At 44.0% G+C, this 8,630-nt stretch overlaps 1 protein-coding gene across 1 annotated transcript; it reads right to left on the bottom strand.

Annotated features, from left to right (window-relative positions):
- Positions 1-1,051: 1,051 nt before the first annotated feature.
- Positions 1,052-2,149, bottom strand: LOC122611448 (high mobility group nucleosome-binding domain-containing protein 5). Its single transcript, XM_043784551.1, has 2 exons — positions 1,994-2,149; positions 1,052-1,744 (listed from the first exon to the last, which is right to left on the bottom strand). Exons 1-2 carry the CDS (start codon positions 2,147-2,149, stop codon positions 1,052-1,054), a joined length of 849 nt encoding a protein of 282 aa, XP_043640486.1.
- Between the last annotated feature and the right edge of the window lie 6,481 nt (positions 2,150-8,630).

Raw genomic sequence — 8,630 nt, 5'->3', positions numbered from 1 at the left:
TTACTTAACCCCGACCTCCATTGTCCCTTGGCCACCATCCATTCTCCAGTTGGTTGAAAATGATTTATGACGCTGGTCGTAGGGATTAGCATATGAGACCAAACAGAGCCGCTTGCCAGGACTCCCCAGCGGCTGCTCCAACTAAGCCAGTTTCCGTTTGTTTGCTTAGGCTAGAAAATGGACAAGATTTGGGCTAAAATCGAACCGGAAATGGCTAAGCAAACATGCATACTACTCGTACATGTGGGCTGGAGTGTGCATATCTGAGTTGCTGCTGCTGCTGTGTGTGTGTGCTGCCACAGGAAGGCGAGTAGGGGGTAAAGGAATGACCTGCAGTATGCGTAATTAACCTTTGACACGAACGGGTTAGGCCGCCCTGCTCCGTCTCACTCTTTAGTCCTGGCACATTCATATTTCACTTAACCATTTCACTTGGCCATAGCTTCGTTGCAGGTGTCTAAGGACGATGGGCGAAAGGCGAAGGACCCAGCATCGCCAATTGAACTGTGAGCCCTTGGCCAAAGATGACTACGATTTCCCTCCTAATTATGTTTTCTTTAATCTGCATGATGAGCTTGTAGGTCCTGCGTAATCTCTTTCTAAGCAGCTGCGTACATGAGTAGTTGCTGCTTTTAGGTCGTAATTTAAAGATAACTATGGCAAATCCCCAAATGACATTTTGTGTTCATTATACATGCTGGGCTATATGGGGCATGAACGTCATTTCTAGTGATCCGAATGGGCTTTGTGCCTCTTGGATAATTTATCAGCATTGAGAAGGGTTTACGATTGCACTTCCAATTAAATATATGTACTACATTGCAATAGATTCTGCTGAGAGTAGCGAAGAAAATTCTAATACTTGTGGAGGTGACTAAAAGTATGCTACACCGTTTTGTTGGTTGATTTTCAAACTAGATTTTCTTAGTCAATATACAAGCTTCTCCGCTGAGTAAAAAAGTTACTTGTTAACTGGGTCTGAGTTATCTGTTTTTAATGCTTATAAAATACAACAAAAATAAAGAGAATCGCAGGAAGGTCGCCTTGAGATTCAGTGATGTCCATGATCGTGTTCGCTGCTCTGCTTGTGGGACTTGTGCCACTTCTTCTTGTGCTCCTCGCCACCCTTCTTGCCGTGCTCCTTCTTGTGGCCCCACTTCTTGGACTCCTCGTGCTTCTTCTTGTGCCCCTTGTGGCCCTTCTTCTTGTGGCCCTTCTTGCTGTGGCCCTTCTTGCCGTAGTGCTCCTCGTGGCCGCCCTTCTTGTGGTGTCCTTTCTTGAAGCTGCTGCCCTTCTTGTGCTTCTTGGACTCCTCGAAGCCGCCGTGCTTCTCCTCGCCGCCCTCGTTGTGGTCCTCATCGTAGAACTTCTTCTCCTTCTTGTTCTCGTCCAGCTTGTGCACGTTGTGCTTGCCCTTGATGGAGTGTCCCTTCTTGTAGGAGCCGTGATCCTCGAACTCGCTGCCCTTCTCGCCCTTGGAGCCCTTCTTCTTCTTCTTGTGATGCGACTCGGAGTGCTTGTGCTTCTTCTCGTGACCCTCCTCCTCGCCGTGCTCCCCCTTCTTGCCCTCCTTGTCGTGGTGGCCCTTCTCCCCCTTCTCGGAGTGCTCACCGTGCTTGTGGCCCTTCTTGCTCTTTCCCCCCTTCTTGTGGAAGTGCTCGCTGTGGTGCTCCTCCCCGGACTCCTCCTCGCCGCCCTCGGAGTGCTCCTCGTGCTTCGTGGCCGCCACTAGCTGATCCTCTTCCTAAATGGTAAATTGTTATAGGGATAATTGAGTTCTTTAATTAAAAGTTTACTTCAACAGGGTTGCATGGTTTATATGGCGTATACTTAATATTCATATTTTGTATGGCCTCACAACAAGTTATTATGCTGTCACTCTATTGCAAATGAACTTACTCAGATTTTTGAATTCAATTCAAATTAATTTATAGCAAATTCCCATTATTCTCTCTAACGACAGCTAAATCTGTTGAAACACAGAATTGCTTACCTTTTCCGGTTTATGCCCGAAGTATGGCTGGAAATCCTCAAAGTCCTGGCCGAGAAGCGCCGCGCTGATGGCCATTGCCCCATCGGGCGTCGAGTGGAGGGCCAAAGCCCCGACCAGAAGCCCCAGCAGCGTTATCACTTGCCAAGCCGGCCACATTGCCACTGCCACTGATGCCACTGATGCCACTGCTGCCACTGCTGCTCCTGTTATCCTGGCTGGCTGCTGTTTTTCCCCTGCTCCTGGTGCGGCTGCCACGCCCGCTTATCGCAGTCTACTGGACTCGCCTCGAGCCGCCGAAGCTTTTTATCCAAACCCTTCTCGCCCTGCCACAGTTTGCGGCTGATTTGCCAACTTTGCTGCCAGCTTTTTGCACCCTTTTCATTTGGGTTTCGTTTCGGTGTTTTGCGTTTAGTAGTAGGTAATGCAAATATTGAGTAGGTAATAATATTGAGCTAAAATAACTCGATTCAACATTCCTTCCAAACGTTTTTGCCGTTCCTGGTAATTAAATTATTATATACTGAGTTTTATGTTCTATATTATATCAGTTTCACCAAAGATACTGATTAGGGGAAACTGAATACTTGTCATACTCCATTGCATAAATTGATTTTGAGTACCTCGCATTTCACAAATTGGATTTGATTACATTTATAAATAATAATGTACACATTGTAAGGGGTGTCAAACGTTCGAAATATGTTTAAATACAGTGTTCCTACCCTTTTTTCTGTGTTATTTGTTTTTTATTTTTTGGCTGGTTGTTTGCCGTTTTTCTTTTGTCTTTAAGTGCATAACGTTGTTCCCGACAAAAAACCCTTCGATCGGGCCAACTTCTTGCGGTTTGGGAGCTCTTTCTTGCCACTGTTGCTGCCGTTGCTACCGTTGCTGCCGTTGGCCAAAACACAAGCGACTTTGTTACGCTGCACATTGCTAAACCGATCCCATTCCACTGGGCCAGAAGACCGAAACCGAGTGCCCAAGTGGCACAATGGGCATTATTGCCTTTCGATTGCCCCTTTCCCAATACCCATCAATCATGGGCATTGCTGTCTTGATTTTCAACTTAATTAATAATTTATTAACCACTTGTGAGTGTCTTGTATGCGGCTGATTAATAACGACAAAGGGCTCTCGACCACAACATTTGGGCTACTATAAGAAGCGATGGGACTGCGTTTTAGTGGCGATACTGAAACCATACTGTGAGGCTAATAATTTAATTTGACAAATGTGAAACGTAAGTGACGGCTACGTGGGAAGTGGTCGAAGTCGTGTTAAATTTCATAGTTGATCAATTACCTTTCTATTTGTACTGAATTAGAGGTGCCTGCTAATAGTTGTGCTCTTGATTTTATATCATTTTTCTTATATAGCTTATATTAACTAGCAAGGCAAAAACAAGGGAACTAATTATTCTTATCGAAAATTGCCATAGAAGACATAGAAGACATAGAAGACATAAAAGACATTTAAAATTTGTTCGCAGCTGAATTTAACTTTTAGTTGACCTACTTCTTGGGGTGCTTAACTACTCCCGGAGGCATTTTGGGGACTTCGTCACCGGCTATTTCCGGAGTCAGAGTCACGTCGACACCTTTCCGTATTTATGCGCCCGATGCGTCGCCATAAAGTTGCCCGGTTGCGTTATAAATACACGTCTTAAAGTTATTCCTTCGGCCCCTCCACTTCCCGTTCAGCACGGCTTAATTCTCTTTTTTGCTTGCTCTGTTTATCCATCGCTTTTTGGCCATTTTTCTTGGCCTGCTGCTTTCATCCGAGGACCACCGAGCCCAACCTGGTCGCAGGAAATGCATTTTAAATGTCGGCGGCGGCATAAATAAACCGTTAATGTTAACATGCAGTGCAGGGAAGGCGGCAGGACATGGGCGGCGTTGCGCTGCGAAGGGGAAGGGGGATGCGTTGCCTTAATTTATGAGCCGCGGCAGCAAGGACAAACGAGGAATTCCATTCTATTTCGCATTTTCATGCCATTCCATTCGATTCGATTTGGGCGAGGAGAATTCCTACTTGCCCGCTTTGCTGGCTGGTTGGCAAAAGTTTGACAGCCACTTGGCACCTTCGGAACTTTTTTCTAGCCCAACCATCGAATCTAGCCACCACCATCCGCATCCGCATCCGCATCCGGTTTTTGTGCCGCTGCTACTCCAAACTGTCCCCAGTTCCCCGGCTGCTTTCGCATTCACACAAAGTTCAGTAGTTGGCCAAAAGTCACTTGGCATGCATATAAATTGTCAGCCATTAAATTTGCATTGACATTTTGGCCGTGTTTTTTAACCCACCGCCACCCGCCAACCACCAACAGCCACCCGGCAGAGGCATCCAGAACCCCCTCCCAAATACCCACCCATGTCGCAGGCCCTCTGGATTTAGCCGGGTGATTTATCTATGCACTCTTTGATTGCACGGAGCTGCGAGCATTGAGGGCAAATTCTCGACGACTCGACGAGTTTTGTTTGCCATGTTTTGGTGCTTGTTTTTATTGAATTTCCTGAATTAATTTGCCGACATCAGGCTGCACATATACAAAAAAAAAGAATAAACAACGAGGGTACGCTGCGAATACTCTAACGAAAAATATCTTCTGAAATTCCATGGAAAATCATGGCAGTATAAACATAATTTAGTCACAAGTCACCTTGATTGTAAAATAATACACTTATTTAAAATCAAATACAACCGAAAATATTCCTAATAGATACAAATTTCTTTAGCATTTAAATAAATCCATGCTAAATAATGCTACTTATCATTATTTATTCAATACATTTCCTATATATATATACATATATATATATATATTTAGAGTACTCTTTCTTTCTTTGCCATTGCGGTGAAAGACAACTTGCAGAAAGAGTATGCGAAACTATGGGAAACTAGAAAATGACGGTAGAAACGAAGTGAGAGAGAAAAAGTCTGTGGAACGTTGATTAAACTGGGCTTGGCATTGACATGAGTCAAGGAGTTTCATCCACTCCACAGATTCAATCCGCATCCGGGGATATCTTTTCAGGTTGGCTCAGCAATTAGCCTAATACACAAGGACCTGCTGGCTTTCTCGCTTGGCTTTTAGCCATATTGAGTTGACCAGCAGTCATTTCGCCATGTGTCCCAATCATAATCAAAAAGGTTCGCCCACGACCTCCATGACCTCCGCAGCCCGTACTTCTTTTTTGCTTGGGATTTATGTAATCACGTCGCAAAGGGGAATGATCAAGAGGCATTGACTAAAGGCTTAATTGTGGCTCTATGTGTGGGATTTGCCATGAAAAGAAATCTCGGCAGCCTCTTCAGGTAATCAGTTCATTTGCCAGGACATTTCCGAGTAATTCCTTCGATTTGGGCCAACAACTTTTGCCCTCTTTTGATAGACAGTTTTTGTAGTGCGCTCCTGAATCAAAGAAGTCATTATCCATGGCCAAAAGTAAGACATTTTTATTTAAGATAAACCGCTTTTCTTGAATCAATAACAGCAAGGGACTTAAAAGCCTTTTTAATAGTCTTTAAGCTGAGAATTTTACTGCAGATGCTATGCCAGGGACATTTATATATGCATTTAATTCTTCGTGTGAATTAAATGCTCTTCGCTCCAGTTGGTTTCCTTTCACCTTGCCACTTTAAATACTGACAGCTGCCCGGGGGCAAGTAGCCGAAGGTGCAAGCATGTCCGTTAAGCGTTATTTACCCGCAAGCGCTTTCAAATGCCTTGCACCACAGCCCCATCCCTTCCCCTTTCCACCGCCTTTTTCCAGCTGCCCCAAGACGTTAAGGGCGGGGTCTTTAGCTCGCCACGTTTATTTATTGCAACCTTTTTTGACAAGCTTTAAAATATCCGCGCTAAACTTTGATCGCGCTGGCGATGTGGAAAATCTGCCATCCCGTTTCCAAACAGATTCCGATGCAGTAAGGAAAACATTTTTAAATACAGCGAAGCACGGAAAATGTGGCATTGAAGGGCATGTGGAAATGTGGTGGTGCACCAGAAAAGAGTGGAGGGTTAGGGTTGCACCAGTGAATTCAAATTCTTAGGATTGTTTTGCAATATCTTTTAGTTGGAAATCTTGTAGTTTTTGGTAAGAAGCTGTATATACTCTAAGGTGTAATATTTACCATATTCGTCATTAGCGATTCCTCTAACCTTTCCTACCTTTTAACAGAAGTATATATGACCCCTTAAGAAACCTATTTTTTTAAGTGTAAGCCCCCGCTGGCACGTGCTGGCTTTGCTTGAGCCCAAGTCGCACCTGGCTGAGGTGTTCTTCTGGCTGATGCAGCTCCAGCTTGCAGCAAATGCAGCGTGACAGTCGCGGCTTTTCACTAAGCGCACATATACACCTGTGCCAGCGGTATTGAAATGTGGGTCGAAGGGTTGACGGAAGTGCAATAGGGAGTGGGCGGTGGGTGGTGGGTGGTGCTTGTTGGGTGCTGTGTGGTTGGAGATGCAACACAGGGAACTTCACCTCAGCGCAGCATTTCAAAATTCAATAAAAAAACCTTTTGTTTTCGGTACGCGCGCATTGAAAACTTTGAGCCAGGGTTTGTTGGCTTTCCATGGGGCAACATGACTTACTACCGCCACCCCCTTTCAGCTACGCTCCTGCTTGCGGTACATTTTGCACGTACGCTGCACTTTTACGCTCCGCATTTTTATCAACAATTTCACCTTCAGTCTCTGCGGCTGCTTCTTTTCCGAGTCCCATGCGGAGTTTCTTTGTGTGTGTGTGTAAGGGCGGTAAGGGCGGTAAGGGCGGTAAGGGCGTGGCATGTGTCTGTACAATTTTAAATGATTTGCTGGGGGCGTGGATCCGATGTGTGGTTGTTGTTAAAGCGCGAGTTTTCATTACGGCCAAACACCGAGTCTTTGCCCTGGGAGAACGGAGATTCTGTGGCTTGACTTTAAGACGAGGTGGAAATGGAAATGGGTGGCGTCGCCAATCGATAAGTAAAGCTGAAAGCAGCTAACTTGCGGAATAAAGCTAATTAACTCAGATTGGCGAGAGTGGGAATGCGACCACCGTGGCGTATGAGCAATATGTCTGTCTGCAGGCGGTTTCCATGCCCAGGTGTTAACTTTTTGAACTTTTTCCTGGAATTACATTGTTATTTTACGGCTTAAAAGGCGAGCTGAACCAGCACAGGGAAGGGATTTTTCAGGGCAACTCTTTTCATGACATATAGCAGAATAACAGATTTTCCAGTTGGTTGTTTGACAGTCAGATTTATCATCTACTTAAATTAGCTGAGTGTATTTTATCTGGCAGTTAAGTTAGTGACTTATGTATGTGCTGTATCTGAGTAAGAGTTTTATTTCCAACCCATCAAACGACTAACCTTAATTCAGGGAATTACTGGGAGTCTCTGGTGATCTCAGCCATATATATATATGATTCCCCTGGCATAATCGAAGTTTATGACAGCTTCCCAGGCACATGGCAAATATCTCACATTGTTTCGACACCTGAGATAGATTCCCAAATTGAATGCAGAATTTCGCAGGATGGCGTTGGAATCGAATTGGTCGACTTCATTGACAGACGTTGTCTAAATTATGGGATGCCCTGCGAAGGCACTCACACCGACATCAGCTTATTTCGATTCAGCTTTTCCATTTTCCCAGCTTCCCAGCTTCCCACCAAGCAACCCCATCCGATTTTCCTATCGTGTGCTCAGTGGTTCAGTGGTTTTGCTACCTTTATTCTTTATGTGTATCGATTTGAAATGAATCTCCGTGTAAGCGACGTGAAGCGCAGAATCCGCTTCGGAATCGAAGTCAGCCAACACAAAACTGCAGTAACACTACCTCCTGCACCAAACGCCCGACTGCGAATGGCAATGTTTCAATGCCCTGGGTATTTAGGGAGTCTTGGTCTGAGGAAATTGCGTATAAGAATCGAATACTCATTTGGAAAACTTAACAAGCTACTATTATTGAGATTTAAAAATAACAGCTTTAATGCTATTTTACACAATTTTCTTGTTGAATTTTTTTTTGAATTTTAACACTTTGAATGGTAACAATGCCGAATCATAAATGTACTACAATAAATGCACCTATTAAGTTAATATTTAATTATTGCGAGCTTCATTTCCTCAACACTTTTTCAGTACTCCTAGTCATTTATATTAAAAATCCCTTTTTAATGTACTTATTTGCTTTCAAATGTGTTATTATTTCATTTCATGACAGACCATAATAACTAAATATTTTACAACAATGCACTGCTAAATGCTGTTATTAAGCTAAAATAATTCCAATTACGAACCAAGTTTTTTCCTTAATGCGGTGAATTGTTTAGTACTTGTTCAATTATTAAAGCATCGCTTAAAATTGCAAAGACCATTTGCGATGCGGTGCTCGGCAGTTGGTCGATACTACTGCTTCTGCTACTGCTACCATTTCCGCTGCTTTTCCTGTTTTGGCTTTGGCATATAACTTACTGTCATATTTTCATCTAGTCACGGCTCCCAGTTTTCCCCCCGGAAAATCCATCCCCTTCACTGCTCCCTTTGTTATTATTGTGCTTGCCCTTCTATTGAATGCTTCTTTCGTATTAAAACTTTCATTCTTTTCTGCACACTGCTTTTTGTTCTTCAGGGATCTATGTTTCATGGCGTT

This window comes from Drosophila teissieri, chromosome 2L (genome assembly GCF_016746235.2).
Source record: "Drosophila teissieri strain GT53w chromosome 2L, Prin_Dtei_1.1, whole genome shotgun sequence".
NCBI classification, from domain to species: Eukaryota; Metazoa; Arthropoda; class Insecta; order Diptera; family Drosophilidae; genus Drosophila; species Drosophila teissieri.
The sequence above is the reverse complement of the archived record's forward strand: the minus strand, read 5'-3'. Positions and strand labels throughout refer to the sequence as shown.

Bases quoted from the DNA above. Each gene is read 5' to 3' on its own strand.
- LOC122611448 (XM_043784551.1), bottom strand. From the start codon at position 2,149: ATGTGGCCGGCTTGGCAAGTGATAACGCTGCTGGGGCTTCTGGTCGGG. The intron at 1,745-1,993 runs GTAAGCAATTCT...TTTACCATTTAG, and splicing joins TCGGGCATAAACCGGAAAAG to GAAGAGGATCAGCTAGTGGC.